Source organism: Pan troglodytes, chromosome 1 (genome assembly GCF_028858775.2).
Source record: "Pan troglodytes isolate AG18354 chromosome 1, NHGRI_mPanTro3-v2.0_pri, whole genome shotgun sequence".
Classification (NCBI taxonomy): domain Eukaryota; kingdom Metazoa; phylum Chordata; class Mammalia; order Primates; family Hominidae; genus Pan; species Pan troglodytes.
The window spans coordinates 164,054,452-164,081,288 of NC_072398.2; the positions used below are offsets into that span (position 1 = coordinate 164,054,452).

At 39.5% G+C, this 26,837-nt stretch overlaps 2 protein-coding genes across 28 annotated transcripts in view; one reads left to right on the forward strand and one right to left on the reverse strand.

Moving 5' to 3' along the window:
- Positions 1 to 1,735, reverse strand: part of MIER1 (MIER1 transcriptional regulator) — a 62,676-nt gene extending 60,941 nt beyond the window's left edge. For 5 of the 27 annotated variants that reach the window (XR_010153593.1, XR_010153592.1, XM_001163531.7 and 2 more), the window contains exons 1-2: positions 1,517 to 1,710; positions 370 to 470 (exon numbers count right to left, since the gene is read on the reverse strand). Coding sequence is in view for 11 of the 27 variants with exons in the window: in XM_001163531.7 (XP_001163531.1) it covers positions 370 to 470; positions 1,517 to 1,583 (168 nt within the window). In the remaining 16 variants the exon portion in view is untranslated. Of the gene's footprint in view, positions 1 to 369; positions 471 to 1,077; positions 1,365 to 1,516 lie in introns of those variants that run through there. The other 22 variants (XM_063800798.1, XM_063800767.1, XM_063800757.1 and 19 more) reach the window with 15 other exon arrangements.
- DNAI4 (dynein axonemal intermediate chain 4) overlaps positions 1,667 to 26,837 on the forward strand; it is a 111,422-nt gene continuing 86,251 nt past the window's right edge. The window contains 3 exon segments of the mRNA XM_003308178.7: positions 1,667 to 1,859; positions 1,862 to 1,949; positions 22,308 to 22,482. Of these exon segments, the coding sequence (XP_003308226.1) occupies positions 1,781 to 1,859; positions 1,862 to 1,949; positions 22,308 to 22,482 (342 nt within the window). The 5' untranslated portion in view covers positions 1,667 to 1,780.

Below are 26,837 nucleotides of genomic sequence, written 5' to 3' on the forward strand. Positions count from 1 at the left end.
AGCCTATTACATTTGGAAGCCCCACATCTATAGTGACAATCAGCATCATCTTTTGTTAGTTTCATTTTTTGTTATTAATGCCACTCTAAAACACTTATATAGGCTTTTGGTTCTTCAAATAACAGTTTTGGATTTTCTTTTCATAATTTTTACAGTTTTATCCAGTGGCCCCCTTTTATCAGAATATTACAAACTATGATTATGGTTTTTACATTGATGACATGTTATTTTTATCTCATCCAAATTCTGGAAATTTTTGGCCCATCAGTTCTCAAACACTGGAACATATAAGAAGAGTAATATAATCTTATATTACTTGAGGGAGTTTGGATTTTCCCTCCCTTAATCTCCAAGTGTACCCCTGCCTACCAGCATCACATCCGTCTTGTCTGCATTGAACCTCAACCAGTTGGTTCTTAACCACGTCCGAAACTCAGCCAGGCACTGGGAGAATCGAGCGACCACACCATCTGGATCAAAGGAAAGAGAGCCTCAGTAGCAAGGAGACAGAAACGATGATACAAGCTCACCATCCACCCTGTTTCGCATTTTTAAAAAGATGGTCGGGAATCAGGACAAGGATCCCATGACAATTTTAGAAAAACATTTAATGAGCCTTAAGTCATGCAATTTGTAACTAATGATAAAGGAATAAAAGCGACCCAATAAATAGGTCGCCTCATTCCACCCATAAGTGAAGAAGGTTCAGTCAACTCCGGGTCATCTTGGTGAAGCGGCCTCAATAGCCAAGTCAATCTTGTAATTACATAAGTTCTTCTGCAGAAATGCAGAATTCTAGCGTTGGAGGAAGCTTTAAATAGGGAAAACTGAAGCCCAGAGAGGGATAGTGACTCGCTCAAGGTTACACAGCATGCAGGGACCACAGATAGGCTCCAGGCCAGGGACCTAGCCACTACAAGCTGAAAGAACAAGAGTAAAGAGCGGCGGGCATCTGTCCCAAGGGATCCTCCCACGCGCTAGGAGGACCTCGTTTCCTTACAGTAATACCCTATTCGAGTCTCTCCTCCCTCCCTGACTCCATCCGAAAAGGGCAAGTTGGCCCAGGGCGCTGCTCACCATAAAGGCTGCAGTGCAAGCAAGAGCCTCCCGGGGATGGGACACAAGTGAGGGAAATACAGGAGAAAGAGGCGGAGCCACAGCAGGGTGGTCAGCTTAGCCCCACCCCGACTGGGATCAGGGACCGAAGCGAACGGGGCGAGGCGAACTCACTCCGCAGCGGATTCCCAGCGCGGCGCCGCCACCGCGAAGGCAAAAAGGCGGCGCTGGGAGGCAGTCGATGGCCAGGGGGAGGGAGCTGCGCATGCGCCTTTGGCAGCCGGCGGCGAGCAAGCCAGGCGCGTTCTGCGGCAGCCCCTCCCCGGAAGTTAAGGGTCTTCCGGGCGGTACACTGCCGTGGGGGAGGGGAAGGAGAGAAAGGGGACTGAGGACACCTCAGGAGCCCCTCATCCCAAACTGGAATAGAAGGGGAGAGATGGCTTGTGGAGGCTGCACTTACAGCCGCTGCCGCTGCTGCCGCCGCCACCTTCGCTGCTGCCGCCACCGCCTGAAGAAGCCCCATCCATCCGCCTGCAGCCGGGAGACTCAGAGCCTGGGAGGGGCCTGAGGCCCGGGCCGCCCGCCTCCTTCTTCCAGTCGTCGTCCGGAGCTTCCTCCAGCTCCACCAACCCTCTGCCCTCCCCTCCGCCTCCGCCCTCCTCCTCGGCCTCGTGCCGCCAGCCAACCGCGCGGCCGCTTGTTGAGCCAGGGCTCCACCGTCGCCATGACGCCCGGCAAACATTCCGGAGCCTCGGCCCGAGCCGCTAACGCAGGAGCTTGGGGGTACAGGGTCTTCAGAGGCGGCCAAAAAAGGGGTGGTGGACCACTCCCCAGCTGGTCGCCACCATGCCAGTCTCTCCGGCAGGCAGTCACAAGCAGCAGAACTTCGGGTTGTAAGTTCCGGCGCTAAAACCGTAGTCCATCCCCCTGGGACCCGGAGGGAGCCCTGCTATTAATAGATACTATTTCTGGATTTGGAAAGGGGCCCTACCCTAACTGGGTTCAGTCTGTAGACCTTGAAGCTCCTAGGCCACAATGTCTCCTTTATCGACCTACCGCAGTCTTTAAAAGAATCTACTGGACTGGGCGCGGTGGCTCACACCTGTAATCCCAGCACTTTGGGAGGCCGAGTGGGGTGGATCACCTGAGGTCAGAAGTTAGCGTCCAGGCTGGCCAACATGGTGAAACCCCGTCTGTACTAAAAATACAAAAAGTTAGCCGGACGTGGTGGCTCATGCCTGTAATCCCAGCTACTTGGGAGGCTGAGGCAGGAGAATCGCTTGAACCCGGAAGGCGGAGGTTGCAGTGAGCCGAGATCGTGCCGTTGCACTCCAGCCTGAGCAACAGAGCGAGACTGTCTAAAAAATAAGATAAAATAAATATCTATTGCTGTGCTTGCTCTGTGAGAAAAGACCTGGTTTAGAACCATCCTTCTAGCACTTCTAGTTTGTTAAGGCCTGCAATCTCTCAACCTTGATGCTTTCATGCTGTGCCCAGACGTTCAAGAGCCTCAGCTTCTGTGAGCCACCAGGCCGAACATTGCTGTGCTCTGTAGTAGAGGTATTTTATTGTCGTTTCGTCAATACCATCTTACCTTAAAACTAATTCCTGCTTCCAACATTCTATTGTTATGCAGCAGTTGAACAAGACTGTAGAAAAGCACACAGCTGTGTGGACTTGTCTTACTTTAAATGGTTCCTTAGCGCTACCCGTAATGCTGCCCACTAAGTTCCCCCAAAATTCCCTAATTAATTAGTTTTCTCTTCCCCTCTCCAATCTCCTCCACCTCAGCTAATCTTTCTTCAGCGGAACTTGTTGAGAGTTCTTGGGAGAGAACCTTGCATTCTCTCTTGAATATGGTACTCACGCTTTTGTCCATCCTACCGCTCCACCAAAACAGCTTCTATGAAAGCCAGCAATAGCCATGCAACCAAATACAATGGCTGATCCACAGTTTCATTCTTTTTGAATGAAGCAGTGTTGGTCGGGTTTATCGCTTCTCGATCTTTGAAAAGCTTTATTTGGGTTCTGAGAAACCACTCTTCCTAGTTCTTGTCTTGGTTCATGGTTTCACCTTTCCCAGATCCTTTGGTATCTGTTCCTCACTACCATAACTAAATACAGTCATGCATCGATGGTGATACCTTCTGAGAAATACCTTGTTAGGCAATTTCAGCATTTTGCAAATATCTTCTAGTGTACTTACACAAACGTAGTTGTATGGGCTACTATACACCTAGGCTACAATTGTATAGTAGACTGTACACCTAAGCTATAGTAGGCTATACATCTAGGTTTGTGTAAGTACACTAAATGGTGTTTGCATAATGATGAAAATGCATTTGTTGCTTCTAGGCTACCAACCTGCATAGCATGTTACTGTACTGAATACTGTAGGCAATTGTAACACAATGCTAAGTATTTGTGTATGTAAACATAGAAAAGGTAATGTCTTGTGCTTGAATGTTGTGACAGCTACAACGTTGTTAGACAATAGGAATTTTTCAGCTCTGCTACCAGATCACCATTGTATATGTGATTCATTGTTGATGATCCAGGACTGTATTGGTATTGCTGGGTCAGTCCATAAACCTCTTCATTCTGATGTCTTTAATATCACCTATAATGATGATTCACAAATGTTAATCTCTGGCTAAGACCTCTCCCAAGAAAACAGACTTTAAGAAAAAACACCTGCACTTATAAGTTAATAAACATCTCAAACCAAATATATAATATTTTCTGTCTTTCCTAATTAACTGCAATCTTTCTCATTTTAGTAAATGGCAAATTCCACTCTTTCACTTACTCAGGGGAAAAACCTTGGGATTACCCTTGACTTCTATCTTATACCTCACTCCATAAGCAAATTTTACCATTTCTACCTGCCAAATAAATCCAGACTACCACTCCCATGTAAATCACTGTGTTACATTGTGATACCCACCTCCAGGTGTTGGTATCAAACCAACACCCTCCAGGTAGTAATCAATGTGGTTCTGCTCAAAACATTTCTCAAGTTTTTTCCATTTCACTCAGTAAAACTCTTTACAGGGCCCCACAGGATCTCACTATGGACTCTTCCCCTTGCCTGATTACATCCCACGTTGTCCCACAACACATCAGGCACACTATATTCCCTCTTTGGAGCCTGTGCATATGCAGTTTTTTGGAATATTGTGCCCCCAGATAACCTCATGACTCACCTCCTTTAGGTGTCACTGTGTCAAAGAGTCCTTTAACCACCCCATATAAAGTAATAATACTTCACCTTTGGAGCTCTTCAGTCCCTCACCTTTGCTTGAATTTTTCCGTAAAATTTATTCCTGCCAGGCGCAGTGGCTCATGCCTGTAATTCCACCACTTTATGAGGCTGAAGTGGGCAAATTGCTTGAGCTTGGGAGTTCACAACCAGTGGGCAAATTGCTTGAGCTTGGGAGTCCACAACCAGCCTGGGCAACGTGGCAAACCCCCATTTCTACAAAAAATTGAGCCAGGCGTGGTGGCATGTGCCTGTAGTCCTAGCTACTTGGGAGACTGAGGTGGGAAGATTACCTGAGACCGGGAAGGTGATGTTGTAGTGATCCGTGATCACTGCCATTGTACTCCAGCCTGGTCGACAGAGTGAGATTCCACCTCAAAAAAAAAAAAAAAAATTTCTACAAGTTTATTGTGTACCTGCTTATTCATCCATCTTCACCTAAGGATAGTACTCCAAAAAGGCAGAGATTTTTGTTTTGTTCACTACTGTATCCATTGCCTAGAATGAAGAAGGTGCTGAATAAATATTTGCTGAATGAATGAGTGTTTACTTCAGTAACATTTGTTACTGCTTATCTTGTATGGTTTTTGTTTTCACCTTAAGGTATGGAAATTTTAATGTAAAATTAAATTGACTTTATTAAATTGAAAAATACAAAAACTGTCCAACTCTCATAGTATGATGTCTAAGAAAAATTCCTTTGGGAGTTTCTTAAATGTTGACAATTTCATAACATCTATTAAGGAAAGAATGGGGTGGGAGACGGGAAGTAGTATAACCTTCACTTTTTGCAGTAGCCATGTTACCTAATTAAAACGAAGTTTCACAGACAAGTTTACAACCTTTTGGTTTGGCCTAATTTGTTATTTCTCATCTTCCTTCTTTTAGGGCTTAATCCTGACCTTGGAAAGGATCTCATGAAGCAAATATGTGTCAGTTTTCCACTTTGTCTTTTCCTGTGTTAGATTCTTGCCTTTAGCTTTACAATACTGGACGAGTCTCCCATTGCAATAAAAATAACTGCTGATTGTTCACCTCTTCATCCTATTTCTCTGTCCAGTGCCTTTATATTCCTTACATGTTCTTGTTTCCTTTTGATTCTTATTTAATGTTTTTATCTCTGCTTACATTACTCACCTGTTCTTGAATGTTATCCATTTTTTCCATTAGAACCCTTAGCATATTAATCACAATTATTTTAAATTCATAGTCTTACAGTTATAAAATATCTGTCATATCCAAGTGTGGTTCTGATACTTGCTTTGTCTCTTCACACTGTTTTTGTACGTTTTGATATGCCTTACAATTTTTTGTTGAAAGCTGAACATATTGTATAGATAATATGAACTGAGATTAAATAGGCTGATAGTGTGTTTTATGTTTGTGTGGCTAGGAATCAGGCTATGTTTACTGTTTAGTTGTAAATGTGTAAGGCATCAGTTTCCTCTACTGTCCTTGTTTCTGTCTTTTACAATTTCCCTAGGGACTCCTTAAATAGATTCAGCCTTGCAGTTCTTTCCATTGTAATCTAATTATTATACAGGAGCCCTGTAGATATGGTGGTGAAGCAGGATAGTGACTCCTTCACAGGTGGGAACTGGAGTGCACAGGCGCTGGCAGGAGTGAACTCCACTCACTCGCTGTTCCACCCCTTGAGGGAGGTAGAGCACAGGTGAGTGGGTGCAGGAGCCAGGGTGAGTGCTTTTGGGCACCTTCAAGAGCGAACTGCATACTCACTCCCCAACAGTATCTAGGGGAGGGTACCCACGATGCCCAAAACCCCAGAGGAGGTGTTATAGTGCCCTTTTAGCTTTGCCATCTACAGACAGCGTAAGTGTTAACAGCTCAGTGGAGGGTCAGCATGACAGCCTTTTGCACCCACACTCATGGCACCTGAGTTCTTGTCCAGTGTCCAGGAGGAATGAGGTCGCATGAGAGTTGAAGCTGGTAAATGCAGGGTATTTTATTGCGTGAAAGTGCTTCTCAGTGGGAAGAGGAGCTGAAAAGGGGACGGAACGGGAAGGTAATCTTCCCCTGAAGTTCAGCCGTCCCCAGCCAGATTCCTCTTCAGAGCTACACCATCAAGCTGTCCCTCTGAAGTCAAGCCACTTCTCTCTGACTTCCAACGTCCAGCTGCTTCTCTTTCTGCTGGCTGAGGCTGGGGTTTTTATGCGTGCAGGATAGTGGGACAGGGCGGGCCATGGGTGGTTTTGAAAAGGCAGCATTCAAGCAGGAAAACACAGATGTATGTTCTCACTTTGGGCCATGATTCCAGGCTTGAGGGTGGGGCCCTCGCCAGGGACCTGCCTTCTTCTGCCCAGAATTTCCCTGCTTCCTATTCCTATCAGTGGGAAGATGTAGTGGGAGGGGAAGGGTTGGACAATCCTATGATTAGCTCTTAGTGTTTTCATGGGCCCTTGTTCCTGGGATGAGACTTGACAAGTGCTTTTCAGTACATTTTTTCTTTGGGGCGAAAAGATGGCTATTGGGGGCCAGAGTTGGGTATTTCTGTTCCCCCATGTCAGTTAGGCCCTGATAAAACTCTAGTTAGGCTCTGGTAAAGTAGTTGTCCTTGAGGGCAGGTGTTTGTTAAGGAGAACATAACATTCTAGGTGTATTTCAGAAAGATTACTTCCTATCCACCTGCTAGAACCATGAGGAAGTTTTTCTTTAATCTTTATCCTGAGAACTTTGTGGGCACATGGAGGTAAAGCTCATGAAAGTGTAGGGGCCCCCCATGGGATCCCCAGAATATTTTCTCTCTCAAGCTAGTCTACACTCAACTCTTCAGTAGTTAGCTAGTTGTCTTTTAAGTTGCTGGCTTCAGTGGCATTTTCTGCTCCCAGTAGGTTGCGATTCTCTGTTTTCAACTTGTCTCCAATTTCCAAGGTAGTTGTTTGTTCTCCTTAAATAGAGGAAGAACTGTTTTATGAGTTAATGTGAGATTATTTTATTGTCCATATATTCACTTTGAGATGGCTGTTAGACTAGAGCTATCTAGTAGTCAATTATTCACATGAGTATGTGAACCTGAGAATTTGAGACAGGTCTCAGTTAATTTAGAAAGTTTATTGTGCCAAGGTTCAGGATGTGTACCCATGATACAGCCCCAGGAAGTACTGGCAACATGTGCCTAAGGTGGTCAGGGCATGTCTTGGTTTTATACATTTTAGGGAGGCATGAGACATCAATCAATATATGTAAGAAGTACATTGGTTCCATCCAGAAAGGCAGGGACAACTTGAAGCAGGGAGGGGGCATCCAGGTCACAGGTAGGTGAGAGACAAATGGTTGCATTCTTTTGAGTTTCTGATAAGCCTTTCCAAAGGAAGCAATCAGAATATGCATCAGTGAGCAGAGGGATGACATTGAATAGAATGGGAGGCAGGTTTGTCTTGAGCAGTTCCCAGCTTGAATTCTCCCTTAGCTTAGTAATTTTGGGGCCCAAAATATTTTCCTTTTACATTTCCCCCATTTCTTTTTAAAAAAATCTTTTGGAGAAAACATTTTAGAAGAAAATGAGTCTCTGGTCTCAGGTTTTATCTGATCTCTCATGGCTAGGACAGTTTGTTCCTAGATGGGTTAGGTCCCAAAGCTCATTTTTAGCAGATTGTGAAGTCTCATGTCCTATGAAGAGGAAACAGGGGAGGAAGGGAGAAAAACAACAACAAAAGAACAATCCTGGAAAAATTGATATAGGCTATATTACTCTGAAGTCCATACATCAGTAAGTAGGTATGAAAGTGGCTTATGTATGTAAATAGGTTGCTGTTTATTTTCTTCTGAAGTTTAAGTTGTCTGGCTTCAGTTCACAGGGCTTTAAGAAAGCACAGCATAGTTTTCAGTGACTCCAACTTAGGAAAAATGGGGCAAAAAAGAAGGAAGAAAATTGATAACATTATTTTGAAGACTTGTGGCCAAGAAAAATTAGAATTTGGTCCAAACTGTAGAAAATAATAAACATTGAGAAAGCATTAGGAAAGACTAGAATCTAACAACAGGTCTACTATAGTTTTGAAACATAATTTTTCTCTCCAGTTTCCCATTTTTACTAAAGACAAATCATGGTACAACTGGTTTGCTTTATTATACTTGGCCTAATTATTTCTATACAGTGCAACAAGAAAATTTTTACATAGGCTTTTAAACTGGCTTTTTTGGACTTTCATAGGAGAAATCTCAGATAAGACTCTTTTAAAGCCAAGCCCAGCCATGGATTTATGCAATCAAATACCTATGAGTTGGGTGAATTTCCTCTCCTCTTGAGGTTCCAAGATAAACCTGAGGCTTCTGGGCCTGTCAGAAAGTGACATTCTTCACTTAACACAGGTCAGAAACCCTGTACAGGGACTATGTACACAAAATATGAGGCCAGTTTTTCCAAGGGCTTTATTGGTTCCATAAGTCACGCTTGATTCCTTAAAAGAAAGCACACCATTTCAGTCAAAGCCTTGGTAAAATAACCAATTTCTCCAATTGTGTCCTGTTACAAATTAAAACAGATTCTTATTGCACTTGTGCAGATGACTGTATTACCATAAGTTAAGAATACTCACAAATATTTCCAAATTCTGGAGAAATCAGGTAGTGAAAAATATGCTCAAAATTTTGTTCATAGGAGTATACTAAACTCTTAAAAGCTGTCAATAGCTCAAAAGAAAAGTTTGAAGACTAAAAAACAAAGGATAAGCAACATTTAAAGCAAGAGTTGAAAAGATTGCTTTAGTCTCCTGTCAGTTCAGTTTATGGAGTTAACTCCTGTTCTGCTTGATAGTCATGAACACTTCAGCTCTCCATGAGAATCCTGCAAGTTTTTTTCCCCCTCTATTCTAATGTCACAATCTGCAAAGTTATCAGAAACTTGCATTTAAGAACACCTGCTAGAGTTCCATAGTTGATTATAGAACCACCTAAAAAGGACCAAAACAAGACAACAATTGTCCATGGATGACAAAAATTTTAGGGCAGCCATAATCAAAGACACAATTGACAAATGTGTTACCTCTGTGGCACACAATAATTTAACAACAATTACAATTACTGATAATGTACACTAAGTTAAATCAGAATTATAGGAGTTTCCCATCATTTTGGAACACATGCCAATAACATTTATACAAATATAGCCCAAAGAAAACCAAACATCATTTCATATTTGACAATGCTTCCTGTCTAATTTTTATACCAAATAAGCCAAATTATGTCATTTTTGGACTTTAGGGGACCTAATATCTTAAAGGATTAATTAGGTCAGGAAAAGACAATTTATAAATTGATTTTGGAAAGTTTGTAAAATATCAAAGGTTTAAAAGACTTGATACCATGAAATAGGATCATAGGTCATTGTAAAATAAGTCATTCATTTAACGAAAGTGATAAAGAATTCAAAAAAAAAAAGGCAAAAATCTTCATTCTTTGAGAAAGGAGACATAATTTTCCGAACAAGCCCTAATTAAAACAGCATGAAGCCAATTAAATTTATTTTTCAAAATTTTATAAACTATAAAATTTTAATTTTGACCATAACATAAAGCAATACAGCTTCCAAATGCCTTTTATAACCTTTATTAAGGAGTTGGTTAATGCTTCAAGAAAACCCTGTTAATCTGACACAGGGGCCCATATACTGGTCTTGCATCACTGTGCCTTTGACAGTAATGATTATAGAGAAACTGAACTTATTTTATCTCTTAAAATCAGCCCTTAAAATCCCACATTCCAACCTCTTTCACAACAGTCACGGGACCTTGAAGAGTTGAATGGCTTTAATTATTGGCCGTGTGTCTCAGGGATGCCATTTATTTTGATTAGCATCTTCTATGGGGCCTGGAGATAAGGCTTTAATTGCTGTCAGTGTTAAGATTTAGCAGGACTTGTCCTTTTAGACCCAGGAGTCAAAACCCTGTAACTTAATGTCACAAGTACTTTAGGAGTACATACAGAAAGATACATGGATGTAATAACCTTAATTTAAAAAAAATTTAATCTCAATTTTTTTATTCGTAAGCAAACCAAAACAATATGACAACTTGACCATATAAAAGTTTTTTTTTTAAATAAATCCTCTTATTGTGATTTACACCGATTATTCATGATATGCTTGAACTCTCTGGTTTGTGCTGAACATCCCTCCTTCTTAAACAACCAGTCATTTTATTTTAGGACTAAATTTACCATATGGGATTCTTTTTTTTTTTTTTTTTTTTTTTTTAGACAGAGTCTTGCTCTGTTGCCCAGGCTCCACCTCCTGGGGTTTAAGCAATTCTCCTTCCTCAGTCTCCCAGGTAGATGGATTACAGGTGCACACCACCACACCTAGCTAATTTTTGTATTTTTAGTAGAGATGGGGCTTTGCCGTGTTGGCCAGACTGGTCTCAAACTCCTGGCCTCAGGTGACCCGCCCACCTCAGCCTCCCAAAGTGTTGGATTACAGACGTGAGCCACTGTGCTTGACCAAAGATTTTTTTTCTCATGTAAAATTATTCTCTTTAAGCTTTCTTACCACACAAAAACCTCTTTATTTTTATAACTTTCTTTACATTTCTGTTATTTCCTGTTTCCTTTTACCTTGTTTTATATATAACCTTTAAATAAACTTTGAATTAGACAAAACTTGTTCACCGTTTTTTTAAAATGATACACTCTTTTTTATTTTTACCAAGAATGTTTTTCTACAATATAAACTTTTTGGAAAGTAAATAATGAAATATCAATTATTGAATTTAATATAACCTTAGATTCTAAATTATAAGTTTGTCTACAAGTATTTATTCCATTACATTTACCTAATTATTTTAATTGTTTACCTATATGACCTATGAAAACTGCAATAGTCATGATTTAAAGTTATGAAACCGCCATTGCAAAATTATAACTGAGACAGTGAAAAATATATGACCTAACTGACTCCATCTTGCTTCTAACCTCCAAGCTGTCCTTGTTCATTCCTGGGCACAGGCGAAAGTAACTTTGGGAGGTACTTAGTTTATAGTTTAGCTTTGAAACAAAGATGTTAACAGTTCTTTCCCAAAACAAACCTCCTTATTGCCTGTGGACTAGAATGCCTAAAGCCACAGGTTTAGAAGTTATGGTAATCTTACTAAATAATTCAAGATGAGCTATTTTCATTAAGCCAATATTAATGTCTTATTTATTAAAGATTACAGAGCAAAGGTCATTCTGTCTTGGGCTGGGTTTATGGTTTTATAAACCCTTTGCCAAATTTTGACACCATATAGTATTTGTCAGGGATAAGTATGAAATTGCTTGATTAATAAATGCAAACAAAATGTATGCTGGCAATTCTTAGGACATTTCTAATGTTACTTTACCAGTAATTTTAAAGCTAGCTTATTTATTAAAGATTTTACTTAAGTTACATAAACTCGAAAAAGCATTTGACTAGTCTTTTCCTTTTTAGTACCTGATTTAAGTGCTTTTATTTTTAAGCCAATTAATTAGAGCTCTTTTATATATTTTTAGTAATGAAACATTGTGTACACAACACATAAATACATAGACATATTAGGCATGCAAATAGAAGTACATTTTATAGATTCATGAAAACCTTTTTTTTTTTTTTCGTTTTTTCCTATCTTAGATTTTCTGATTCTTGATAACCTGTTTCACAACCCTGGGCAGTTGTCAGCTAAATAGCCTTAAATGTGCATGTTAAAGGAAACAACTCAGGTGAAAGTCAGATGGCAAAATTTACATTAGAAGATGCGGAGAGAAAAAGTTTTATGTGCTAGAAGGAAATGAAAACGGATTTAATTGACATTAAACATAAAATTGTAGAAATTATAAAAGTCTTTTTAATGCACATACACACAGATTCTATAGCTTTTACTTCAGAACTTTTAGCCACGAGATAAATACAAATTCACTGGCTTGCTAAAAGAACTTGTTGGATCAAAACTGGTTTTTATCTTAACAGAAAAGTAACAGCAGATTTAGAGCAGGCAGAAAAGGAAAAAAAATAGAGAAAAAGAGGACTTAGGAACTCTATAGTTTGCAGGTTGACCTTGTAAATGTGCACAAAGACCATATTATTTCCATTTTACGTAAACTTTGGCAAGTAGAGGTGCCGTGAAACCTATGGAGTGCTAGGAAGATGCATTCTGCTTGTTTTCACCTCACTCTTAGATTATTTATTTCCCACTTTTTATTTTTTTATTTTTTTATTGTTTTTTTTTTTTTTCTAAAGGAGGAACAGAGCTGTGGCCTGGGGTTTTTGTGTGGTGGATTGATATGTGCTGTTTGTGGACAGGACTCCACTGTGTGTCACCACTGAGTCGTTTCCACCTTTTTTTTTTGTTTGTTTTTTTGAGACGGAGTTTTGCTCTGTTGCCCAGGCTGGAGTGCAGTGGCGCGAGCTCGGCTCACTGCAACCTCCGCGCCCCCCCCCCCCCCCCCCCGGGTTCACACCGTTCTCCTGCCTCAGCCTCCCGAGTAGCTGGGACTACAGGTGCCCGCCACCACGCCTGCCTAATTTTTTGTATTTTTAGTAGAGATGGGGTTTCACTATGTTAGCCAGGATGGTCTCGATCTCCTGACCTCGTGATTCGCCGGCCTCGGCCTCCCAAAGTGCTGGAATTACAGGCGTGAGCCACCGCGCCCGGCCTCCACCTTCTTACTGTGTCTCAGTTTCTCTCTCCAGAGGTCTGTGACCTCAGAGAGGGCTCAAAATGCTGGGTCATCAGCCCTTATATATATTTCCTGGACAAGCCATTTTTAAAATTAATTTTTGTTGGGGATTTCCCTGCAGGGCCACAATTGCCCAGATACTCCCACGAGGCCCCAGGGTACCCAGGGGCACCTTTCAGTTTGGAGGAGCAAATGCCCTTTTCCTTTGGAGCTGAGAAAACTCAGTCTCTCATTAACATATGAAAACAACAGTTCAGTTCCTCATCCAAATGCACACAGACAAACCGAATTAAGATTAAATTTGGGAGAAAAAGCAATGAAGACTTTGTAGAATGCATCTTTGAACTAGAATTAGGATCCTTAAACAACAACTTCAAACCAGAACAAACAACAACAAAAATCCCCAACAATATCATCACTGAGCGCTCTAATTGTGAGGAGAAATTAAGACCAGCTGGTTGTTAATCTTAACTTGAGCCAAGGAAAACCCCAAGTCAGTTACTTACCTAGGGATGGGTCTCAGGCTGAAGACTGCTTTCTACCATCTTAGAAGCAGGAAAGAAAAAACAAACAAACAAACAAACCCTCATTTTCCCTGTTGGAAGCAAGCTCAAACTCCATAAAGGAGTTACCTGCCTTCCATCGTCACGGAAGCAGGAAAAACTTGCCATTCTTGTGTTGGAAGGAAGTAAAACTCCAAAAAAAAGGGAGTTGTACAGCAAAATAAACTTTAGATCTCTAGCAAATTTTGGGAGATCAGGGATTCTCTGAAGGGGGTGCTCTCAGACCTCAGCAAATGGCCCTATTGGTTTGAGCCATAAAGTTAGCTCATGCTGTTAACAAGCACTGATAGGAAATTTGTCAAAGGTCAGGGGCATCCACGCTCAGAATCCCTTTGTGGTTACCAAAATGTGAACCCCAAAAATTTGAGACAGGTCTCAGTTAATTTAGAAAGTTTATCTGGCCAAGGTTGAGCATGCGCGCCCGTGACTCAGCCTCAGGAAGTCCTGGAAACATGTGCCGAAGATGGTTGGAGCACAGCTTGGTTTTATACATTTTCCGGAGGCATGAGACATCATTCAGTATATGTAAGAAGTACATTGGTTCCATCCAGAAAGGTGGAACAACTCGAAGCAGAGAGAAGGCTTCCAGGTCACAGGTAGGTGAGAGACAAATGGCTGCAGTCTTTTGAGTTTCTTTTTTTTTTTGAGACACAGTCGCACTCTGTCGCCCCAAGCTGGAGTGCAGTGGTGTGATCTTGGCTCACTATAGCCACTACCTCCCAGATTCAAGCGATTCTCCTGCCTCAGCCTCCCAAGTAGCTGGGATTACAGGTGTGTGCCACCACACTCAGCTAATTTTTTTTTTTTTGTAGACATGAGGTTTCCACATGTTGGCCACGCTGGTCTGAAACTCCTGACGTCAAGTAATCTGTTCCCAAAGTGCTGGGTTTACATGTGTGAGCCACCGTGCCCGGCTTCATTCTTTTGAGTTTCTGATAAGCCTTTCCAAAGGAGGCAATCAGAAAATGCATCTATCAGCTGGGCACGGTGGCTTATGCCTGTAATCCCAGCACTTTGGGAGACCAAGGCGGGCAGATCCTGAGGTCAGGAGTTTGAGACCAGCCTGACCAATGTGGCAAAAACCTGTCTCCACTGAAAATACAAAAATTAGCCAGGTGTGGTGATACACGCCTATAATCCCAGCTACTTGGGAGACTGAGGCAGGAGAATCACTTGAACCTTGGAGGCAGAGGTTGCAGTGAGCCAAGATTGAGCCACTGCACTCCAGCCTGGGCAACAGAGTGAGACTCTGTCTCAAAGAAAAGAAAAAAATATGCATCTATCTCAGTGAGCAGAGGGATGACTTTGAATAGAATGGAAGGCAGGTTTATCCTGAGCATTTCTCAGCTTGACTCCTTCCTTAGCTTAGTAATTTTGGAGGCCAAGATACTTCCCTTTCACAAGTATGAAGAGTAAGGCAATATTTTGAGTTGGATATAATGATTTGGAGATTATTCATTGTTTCAATAAATGTATTAAACAGCCACTGTATTATGTACTGTGATATTGTAAAACAAATATTTATTTGGTCTTTGATCAAATGGTCCTTAGAATCTCCAGAGTGTTGTCTTTTTGTATGCTAATGAGTTGACCATGGCTAGTACCTTCTAGGTAGCTTCAGGATGGGGGTTAGTCATCTGGAAGACAAAAGCATGATTATAGGGTTGGGACCTTCAGCCCCACCAACCAAACCTTCAGGGAGGGGAGAGAGGCTGAATGTTAAGTTGATCACCAATAGCCAACAGTTTCATCAATCATGCCTACTTAATAAAACCTCCATAAAAACCAAAAGGACTGGGTTCAGAGAGCTTCTGGATAGCTGGGCACATGGAGGTTTCTGAAAGGTGGTGTGCCCAGAGAGAGCATGTAAGCTACTGGCTCTTCCCTTGCCGTATGCATCTTTTAATCTGTATCCATTGTAATATACTTTATAATAAACCAGTAAAAGTAAGTGTTTCTCTGAGTTCTGTGATCCACTCTAGCAAATCAACTGAACCCAGGGAGAGGGTTGTGGGAACCCTGATTTTATAGCAGGTCATTCAGAAACAGGCCACAACCTATTTTTTCAACTGCCATTCGAAGTCAGAGGTAGTCTTATGGGACTGAGCTCTCTGCCTGTAGGATCTGAGACTATCTTCAGGTAGATAGTGCTGGAATTGAATTGGAGGACACCCAGATGGTATCCACTGCGGAACTGATTGTTTAGTTGGTGTGTGGGGAGAAACCCTACGCATTTGGCCACAGAAATCTGTATTGATTGTTGTGGTGTGAGAGCAGAGCAAAAACAGTTTATGTTTTTTCCACACTTGGGTACTGTTGTAAGCATTAGGGATACAACAGGGAATGAAAGAGCCTAAAGTTCCTACCCTCATGGAACTTAGATTCCAAGGGGAAGCAATAACTGATTCACAAGATAAATAAGTTAAAGATATACTATGTTAGATAGTAAAAAGTTCTAAGGAGAAAAATAAGGCAAGAAGATGTGAAGTACTTGAGAGAGAATTTTGACATTTTAGAAAGGGAAGCCACGGAAGGCCTGAGGCACAGGGGCTGCCCCTGTTGTTCTGGCATTTGGCCATGGAGTGATTAGGGCAGGTGGGGAGAGGGTAGTTTTTCATTAAAGACCTAAAGAAAGTGAGGATGCTAAGTATGTACCTGTATGAGAAAGAGCATTTCAGGCAAAGGAAACATAAATTCAAGTCTTTGATATGAAAATGTTCCCAGCATGAATATAAAGGATGCCACTATGGCTGAAGCAGAGTAAACAAGGAAGAGATCACGAAAGATGAAATCAGAGGCCTAGCTGTATGCATGTAAGACTTTTTAAGTCATAGTAAGGACTTAGGCTTTTATTCTGAATGGGATGGTAAATGAAGGATTTCGAGTAGTCATATTTTATTTTATTTATTTTTATTTTATTTTATCTTATTGTTCTATATTTGTTTGAGACAGGGTCTCGCTCTGTTGCCCAGGCTGGAGTACAGTGGCATAATCATAGCTCACTGTAACCTTGAACTCCAGACCTCAAGCAATCCTCCTGCCTCAATCTTCCAAAGTACTGGGATTACAGGCATAAGTCACTGTGCCCAACCCTTACATGTGTTTTAAAGAGGTCATTGTGGTTGTTATGTGGAGGATAAACTTCAGGGGATCAAGGTTAAGTAGGAAGATGAAGCGAAAGGCTATTGCAATAATCCAAGAGAGATAGGATAGTGTTTGGACCAGGATGGTAGCAACAAGAGTGGTGACAAATGAATGGATTCCAGATGTATTTTGAAAATTTTTTTTCACCCAAGCAACTGGAAGAGTAAAGTTGCCCTTAACAAAAATAGGGAAGAGTGCAAGAGGAGTGGATTTGCTGGATGGGGTGAGGGTGATGTGGCGGTGGTGGTGGTAGTGGTGGTGGTAGAGGTTAATGTCAGGAACTTAGTTTTGGACATGCTAAGTTTCAGTTAGTGATGTCAAGTAGGCAAGCAGATATACAGAGGAGAGGTCTAGTTAGAGATATACATATATTTGGGAATAATTTTCACATAGATTACTTTTAAGTCATGGCATTAGATGAGTTAACCAGACTGTGAATGTAAATAGAAAAGAGAAGTGCAAGGATGATTGCCACAGAAAAGGGAAGAGGAAAACCAAGCAAAGAGAGTGTCCTACGATCCAAGTTAAAAAAAAAAAAAGAGAGAAAAGAATAAACAGCTGGGTCGAATGCTGCAGATAGGAAAGATGAAAACATTGAAATGACCATTATTAGAGTTAGTATTGTGGAGGTGATTGGACCTTGGTAATAATCCTTTTGATGGAATGATAAGGGCAAAAACCTGATCAGACTCTATTCAAGAGAGACTCTGTGTGTGTGTGTGTGTGTGTGTGTGTGTGTGTGTGTGTGTGTGTGTAGAGAGAGGTGGAAACAATAAATAGGAGATTTTTCCCAAGGGTTTGCTATAATTAAAGGAAACATGAATGACTGATAGCTGGAAAGACAGGTGAAGTAAAGAGAAGTTTCTTATTTGTTTAAGATGGGAGAAATAACAGCTTGTTTACATGCTGAAGGTAATAATCCAATAGAGAGAGAAAAACTTAATGATGCAGAGAGAGAACTGCTAGGGCAATGTCCGTGAATAGGCAGAAAAGAAATGGAATCTGGTATGCATGTAGAGGGAGTGACCTAAACTGCAATAATAGAGAATTCATTCAGAGTAACAAGAAAAAAATAGAGAATATAGGCACAGATATAGGCAAGTGCATAGATGTGACAGTGGGAGTATGAAGAAGTTACCAGATTGCTTCAGTTTTCTCATTCAGATGGCTGAGAGTGAAAATGTGAGAGGAGGTTTTCATATTTGAAGAAAGAGAAGGTATAAGATAGCCTTAAAGAGTGTAGTAAAAAATGGACCAAGAAAATACAGATTGCTGGCACATTAAGGACCTTGATTAAGTTAATGACCCATAATTTAAAGTGAGACCTGTCATCATAGTTGGGTATTTTTCTTCCAGTTTCATTTAGCTGCACAGGTTGAGTTAAAATATAGTGTATTATTACAAAATTTAGGGTATAGTTAGTCTAATAGATAGGAAGTCATTGCCATTGTAAAAATAGTTTATTATTCACAGTTCCAAGGAAGAGGGGGCCCACCACACCACAGGGGACTACCCAGAAGTAATGAATGAAGCAGCATAGACAACTTTAAGATTAGCTACTTTGAATAATCTCAGTAGGTTCTGGGGCACAGGAGCTGCCCCTCTTGGTCTGAGATTTGGCCATGGGGTGATTAGGACAGGTATAGTGGCACAGAGTGTAAAAACCCCATAATGGTGTGGATTCTGGATTGCTTAGTTTGCATGCCTGGGAGGAGGACTCCTCTTAGTAAAGAGGATGGGAGGCAAGAAGAGAGGCCAGAGGCCAAGACAAGGTAACTTAGGCATAGCATCACGTTGTCCAGAATAGGGCATGTGTTTGACCCATGCATGTAGGTCAGATGTTACAGTATCAAATTTACAGACACTATAAACATGGTTAATATACAGGTATAGGCTCAAAGTAAGAGGATAATTGGAAATAACCATGATTTTGGTTTTGCCAGCAAGTATGCTGAAATGAAGGGAAAGGTATGGTAAGAATGTAAGTAAAGAATGATTATAATAATTCACTATCAATTAAAGTAACTAACCATAACCTCAAGAGGGAAGAGATGGCATGAGAAAGATGGTAGAGGAATAAAGCATGGTAGAATCAAGGGCCTGAAGGTCATAATAGGGTTGAAGGATTGTTGAAGGATTGGAGTTTGAGAGGGTATATAAGCTAGAAAAATAGGAAATGCTGATTGACCTTCTAAAAACAAAAGCCACATGTATGACCATGGGAGTAAGTGTCTGAAGTAGCAAGGCAGGTAAAATCATTTATGTGAGAAGATTTCAAGGAGCTAAGAGGTCAGGGTATTTGAAGGATTACCTTCATGGATATTGAAATGCTCAAGAATTATGCCAGAAGTAGCTATTAGAGATAGAGCCAGTGACTTAGGATATGAAATCTTCAGAGGATGGTAGAAGAGAAAGGTAAATGCCATAAGAAAGTAGAGTACTTGTGGTCATTGAAACCATGGAATTTACTCAGGGATAGTGTATATAGTGAGAAATCAGGTAACTAAGATTTGAGCCTAAATGTAATCTGTAAAAGGGGAGCTCAAAGGAAAAGGGAATGGGAGGACTGGATTTTGTAAGGATAGTAAGGCAAAATGTTAAGGAGGAAGAGAATGAGAGAGTTGAAGGTAATGGCAAAAGAGTGACTCAATTGATAAATTGTGGATTCAAGATTAATAGAGAAAAGAGAAATCTAAAATGTTCTGATTATTTGGTAGAAATGGAAAGGTCAGGTGATTAGAGGTCTCAAGGAGGTTGAAGAATAGTCTGTGGTATGAGAGAAACTAATCTGAGAAGTCAATTTTAAGAAGGAATGGTCAGCTGAAGAAGAAAGAGTAAAGCTAGATTGTAGTTACAGAGCAAAAAGAGAAGTCATGTAGTAGGCAGTATTACTGACTAACATTTTAAGAAGTTGGACTGAAAGGAAGGAGAGATATAGTAATAGGTAGAGGAAGACATAGTTAAAGGAAGGATTTTCAAGTTGAGGAGATGATTGGGGCATAATTTTGTGCTCACAGGGAAAAGAGAAAAAAATAAGGTAGGAGACCTGGAATTATGGATGAAGAAGAGTCCCTGAGGCACCAGTGACAGGTTTCAGAGTTCACATAAAAGGTTAGTCTTAGATAAGAATGGCAACTCTTTTACTGAGAAAGGAAAAAAGAGATAAGTGAGTTTGTAGGAGGTGGGAGAAGAATTTAAAGGAGGTAGTGAAATAATTTGAAGGAATTTTTACATGAATGATAGTTTATTATTTTTTTTAGAGATGTTGGGGGTTAAGTCCTTAGAGATAGAAGGAGAATAGGGTAGGATACTTAAATGTAAGTTTGAAATAGTGCACAAATGGAATTCATTTACTCATATATTTTAAAAATATTTATTAAGTGTCCATGGTATACTAGGCACTGTGCTGGGTGCTAGGGATACAGCAGTGAACAAGACAAAGTTCCTGCCCTAAACATGCTTACATTCTGTAGAGGGGTGGACAACAAAAAATGTCAAGTAACGATAAATGCTATGAAGAAAAATAAAATATGAAAACTGGATTGATCGTTATTTAAAAATATTTTATTCTTGTCAGATTTTTTATGATTTAAAAAATAAATGTATTATTCAAAATGTTTTCTTTGGAAGCATATTTTTATAATCTCAGGGAGGATCATACCCATTTTATAGAAATCCATATTACAGAGTACTAGAAGGAATAAAATGATAAGGTAAGTCCTTGTCTTAAGGAATTTACAGGGTAAATCCAAAAGTGAAAAAATATTTTTTCATGGATATAAATATTTTGATTGTAACTTCTCTTCTTATTAAAAAGGGCACGGTGGCTCATGCCTGTAATCCTAGCACTTTGGGAGGCTGAGGTGAGACGATCACGAGGCCAGGAGTTTGAGACCAGCCTGGCCAACATGGTGAAACCCCTCTCTACTAAAAATGCAAAAATTAGCCAGGCATGGTGGTGCACACCTGTAGTCCCAGCTACTTGGGAGGCTGAGGCAGAAGAATCGCTGTGGGGAAAAGCAAGAGAGATCAGATTGTTACTGTGTCTGTGTAGGAAGAAGTAGACATAGGAGACTCCATTTTGTTATGTACTAAGAAAAATTCTTCTGCCTTGAGATTCTGTTAATCTATAACCTTACCCCCAACCCCGTGCTCTCTGAAACATGTGCTGTGTCAACTCAGAGTTAAATGGATTAAGGGTGGTGCAAGATGTGCTTTGTTAAACAGATGCTTGAAGGCAGCATGCTCCTTAAGAGTCATCACCACTCCCTAATCTCAAGTACCCAGGGACACAAAAACTGCGGAAGGCCGCAGGGACCTCTGCCTAGGAAAGCCAGGTATTGTCCAAGGTTTCTCCCCATGTGATAGTCTGAAATATGGCCTCGTGGGAAGGGAAAGACCTGACCGTCCCCCAGCCCGACACCCGTAAAGGGTCTGTGCTGAGGAGGATTAGTAAAAGAGGAAGGAATGCCTCTTGCAGTTGAGACAAGAGGAAGGCATCTGTCTCCTGCCTGTCCCTGGGCAATGGAATGTCTCGGTATAAAACCCGATTGTATGCTCCATCTACTGAGATAGGGAAAAACCGCCTTAGGGCTGGAGGTGGGACCTGCGGGCAGCAATACTGCTATGTAAAGCATTGAGATGTTTATGTGTATGCATATCTAAAAGCACAGCACTTAATCCTTTACATTGTCTATGATGCAAAGACCTTTGTTCACGTGTTTGTCTGCTGACCCTCTCCCCACAATTGTCTTGTGACCCTGACACATCCCCCTCTTCGAGAAACACCCACGAATGATCAATAAATACTAAGGGAACTCAGAGGCTGGCGGGATCCTCCATATGGGATCCTCCATATGCTGAACGCTGGTTCCCTGGGTCCCCTTATTTCTTTCTCTATACTTTGTCTCTGTGTCTTTTTCTTTCCCAAGTCTCTCGTTCCACCTTACGAGAAACACCCACAGGTGTGTAGGGGCAACCCACCCCTACAAATCGCTTGAACCCAGGAGGCGGAGGTTGCGGTGAGCCGAGATCACGCCACTGCACTCCAGCCAGGGTGACAGAGTGAGACTCCGTCTCAAAAAAAAAAAAAAGTAGTATATAATTTAGGAAGGAACACGCTATTCTTTCTCAGCCTTTATTAATCATGTTTAAATCTGCCTATGTAACTGCACTACACACTCATGTGTGCTTACTATGTGCCAGGGACTTACTAACCATAATTCAAAAATTAATTGATTTAATCCTCATAATAACCTATGAGTTAAGTACTATTATTATCCTCATTTTGCAGACAAAGAAACTAAGACCCAGAGAAGTCAGCATGGACTTAGGATCTGACTGCCTGGGTTCAAATCTCAACCATTGTAGGAATGTTTCCCCTTAAAGCCTCGGTGGCTTTATATAAAATAATATTAATAGCAACCTCTTGGAATTATGAGGAGAAAGTGATGTAATATATGCCAACTCTTTAGAACTATGTTTATACATAATAAAATTTCAAATAGTTATCATTATTTTTTGTTATATGTTTAGATTGTTCACATGTTTTTACAGGAAATCTACTTTTTTATTGTTGGTTGATTTTTCTTTTCAATCTTGAATCCTTTGCATTATATTTTATTTTTCTTATATAGGAACAATGCCACACAACCAAAGAAGTCTATTAGCTTTTTTGCTACAATGAAAGCAACTTCAGTGAAAGGATATACTGGTGCAAATCAAAGCAGAATGGCTGTGTCCAAAACCGTGCTTATTCCACCTGAACTGAAAACTGTAGAAAAAACAAATCCCAGTATAAAGACAACACAGGTAATATTCTTAGAATTCTGAGTTTATTTGAAAATGGCACTATGAAAAACTCAATTGAAATGTTAAAGATAGAAAATATGCTGCTTTCAGATAATCACTCGTAATTTTGAAATACTGATTTTGTTAATTTTTACCACATATTATTCCATACAACATAATACTGACACTTGGCTCCTATAACTAGTTATTGATAAGAAGAATATTTGAGTGGAATGAGAAAAGTCTATTCATGACCTTAAGAACTATTTGCTTATGGTATTAATTATATACATTACAACTATATTTCACTGTTGTCAGCAATATAGTCTTGAAAATACAACAAAATTATTTGTCATAAAGTCAGTTATTTTGCCTTACTAGAAGATTCATAATTAAGAATTGACTCTTTTAAACTTTTAATCAAATGATTATATATATACAGAAAAGCATATAATATATAATTTTGAATGGGTTCAGCATTTGTTTAGATGGGACATTAAAAGCAGAGTCCATAAAAGATAAAATTCATAAATTGGACTTCATCAAAATTAAAACTTTTTCTCTTTGAAAGACATTGATAACAGAATGCAAAGAAATGTGACACAATGGGGAAAATTATTTACAAAGCATATTTTGATAAAATACTTATAACTAAAATGTATAAACAACCTTCAAAGCAATATTAAGACAACCCAATTTTTAAAAATTAGCAAAATACTTGAGCTAACACTTCACCAGAGTAGATAAACAGATAGCATGGGAGCACATGAAAAGATGATCAGTATTAATTAAAAACCATACAATACTGCTAAGTACCTATTAGAATGGCTAAAATTAAAAGACTGATCATATCAAGTATTGACAAGTATGTGGAGGAACTAAAACTCTCACATGGCTGGTAGACATGGAAAATAGAAAACAATTATTTGTCAACTTATTAAATGTTAACATATACCTACTATATCATCCAGCTATTCCATGTCTAGGTATTTACCAAGAGAAAAGAAAGTATAAGTTTATATAAACACTACTACATGAATGTTCATAGCACCTTTATATATAATGGCAGAAAACGAAAACAACTCTCATTTTATTAAACAACTACTATATATTTGCACATATGTATTTCACTTATTTATGTGTATATATACACATACACATATATATGAATACATGCATTTAAATATATATGCATATGTATATATACACACACAAAGTATGTTTCATTTATTTATATATATATAAAATTATTTTCTCCAATGGTGAAAATATTTATTATATATGTATATTTTCTCCAATGGTGAAAGACTGAAAGCATCTCTCCTAAGGTCCAAGAACAAAAGGAGGATGCCTGCTTTTACCACTTCTCTTCAACATAGTAGTGGCAGTCCTAGCCAGGGCAATTGAGCAAGGAAAAGAAATAAAAGGCATCCAGCTGGGCATGGTGGCTTATGCCTTTAATCCCAGCTCTTTGGGAGGCCAAGGCAGGCGGATCACTTGAGGTCAGGAGTTCAAGACCAGCCTGGCCAAATGGCGAAACCCCGTCTCTACTAAAAATACAAAAAAACTAGCCAGCCGTCGTGGCAGGTGCCTGTAATCCCAGCTACTTGGGAGTCTGAGGCAGGAGAATCACTTGAACCTGGCAGGCAGAGGGTTGCAGTGAGCAGAGAGAGCGCCATTGTACTCCAGCTTGAGGAACAGACTGAGACTCTGTCTCAAAATAAATAAAAGGCACCCAGATCGGAAAGGAAGAAGTAAAGTTCTCTCTGATGTGATCTATATGCAGGAAACTAAAAATTACACATACACACACACATAACTAAAAAATTCTGCAAAGTTGCAGGATAGAAAATCAACAACACAAATTAGTTGCATTTCTAACAATGAATTTCCAAAAAGGAAATTAAGAAAAAGATTGCATTTACAATAGCATCAAAAATAATAAAATACTTAGGGATAAACATAACAAAGGAGGCCAAAGATTTGTATGCTGAAAACTACAAAACACAAAAGAAAGGAAAGAATACACCAGTAAACAGAAAGACATTTCTTGTTCATAGATTGGAAGGCGTAATAGTGTTAGGATGTCAATACTACCTAAAGTGACTTACAGATTCAATACATTCCCTCCAAAATCCCAGTGATATTTTTTCAGAAGTAGAAAAACCTATCCTAAAATGTATATGAAATATCAAGAGATGCAAATAGCCCAAACAATCTTGAATAAGAACAAAGTTGGAAGTCTCATACTTCCTGATTTTAAAATTTATTACACATCTATAGTAATCCAAACAGGGTGGTAGTGGAATAAAGACAAACATACAGTATAGACCAATGGAATGGAATGGCCCAGAAATAAAATTTCACATATATGGTCAAATGGTTTTGACAAAGAAGCCAAGATTACGCAATGGAGAAAAGACAGTTTTGTCAACAAATCTTGTTGGGACAACTGGATATCCACATGGAAAAGAATGAAGTTGGATCCTTACCTTATACCATCTGCAAAAATAAATTCAGAATGGATCAAAGACCCCAAATAAGAGCTAACTCTGTAAAATTCCTAGAGGAAAATAGGGAAAAGAAATTATTTGCCAACAATTTCTTGCATATGACAACAAAAGCATATGCAGCTAAAGAAAAAAATATATATATTGGACTACATTAAAATTAGAAATTTCTGTCTATCAAAAGACATTAACAGAGTGAAAAAACAACCCACAGGATGGTACAAAATATTTGCAAATTATATATTTGATGAGATGCTAATAACCAGAATATATAAATAACTACAAATTAACAACAAAGAAACAGCCCAATTAAAAGAATGGGCAAATAACTTGATTAGATATTTTTACAAAGAAGATGTACAAATAACCAACAAACACAGAAAAAGATACTCAACATCACTAAACATTAGGGAAATGCAAATCAAAATCACAGTAAGACACCACTTCATACCCATTATGACAGCTACTATTAAAAAAAACAAAACAAAATAAGTGTTGTTGGTAAGACATGGAGGAATTGAAACCCTTGCATACTGTTAGTGGATTGTGAAATGGTGTGGCCACTATGAAAAATGGTATTGTAGGGCCAGGCATGGTGGCTCACACCTGTAATCTCAGCACTTTGAGAAGCTGAGGCAGGAAGATTGCTTGATGCCAGGCTCAGCACTTTGGGAGGCTGAGGCAGGAGGATTGCTTGAGGTCAGGAGTTTGAGACCAGCCTGAACAACATAGCAAGACCCCATCTCTATAAGAAAATGAAAAAATAAATTAGCCAGGTGTGGTGGCAAAAGCCTGTAGTCCTAGATGCCTAGATGCTCAGGAGAATCACTTGAGCCCAGAATTTCAAGGCTACAGTGAGCTATGATCGTGCCACTGCACTCTAGCCTAAATGACAGAGCTATATCCTTTCTCAAAAGAAAAAAGGAAAGAAAAACAGTATCGTGGTTCCTCCAAACCTTGAAAGTAGAATTACTGTATGATTCAGGAAGGAGTATATATCAAAAGACTTAAAAGCAGAGTTTCAAACAGATATTTGTACAACCATCTTCATATCAGCATTATGCACAATAGCTAAAAGGTGAAAGCAACTAAAGTCCTCATCCACAAATGACTGGATACACAAAAAGTGGTATATATACACAATGAAATATTCAACCTTAAAATATAATGAAAAATCATTGATGAAATTAAAATCTACATTAGAAAAATATTCACTAATAGAAATAATATACTATTGTGATGGTGACAGGTAAATAATCAGTAAGTTAAAGAAGAAATTAAAAGGAAAATCAGAAAATATTCTGAGATGATAGATAATCAAGACACAACATACCAAAGCTTATGGGATACAGCTAAAGCACTGCTTAGAGGGAAATTTGTAGATATACATTTGTATTAGAAAGAAGAAAGATCTCAAATAACTTACCCTTCCAACTGAAGAAACTGAAAAAAAAGAGTGAATAACACAAAATAACATGAAATAAGCAGAAGGAAGGAAATAAAAAGTATTTGGGTGGAAATTAATGAAATATTGAATAGAAAAACAATAGAGAAAATCAATGAAAACAAAAGCTGATTCTTTAAAAAGATCAACAAAATTGAAGGGAAAAGCATCTTAAAAAATCCAGCATCTTTTCATGATATAAACATGCAACAAACTAGGAATAGAAGGGAATTTCCTCAACTTGACAAAGGATTTACAAAAACCCCACAGCTAACATTATACTTAATCGCACTTAATCTCCTTATGATCAGGAACAAGACAAGTCCTTGCATTGCTATTCAACATTATCATGGAGGTTCTAGGCGTGTAAATTAGACAAGAAAAAGAAATAAAAGGCATCCAGGTTGGAAAGTAAGAGGTAA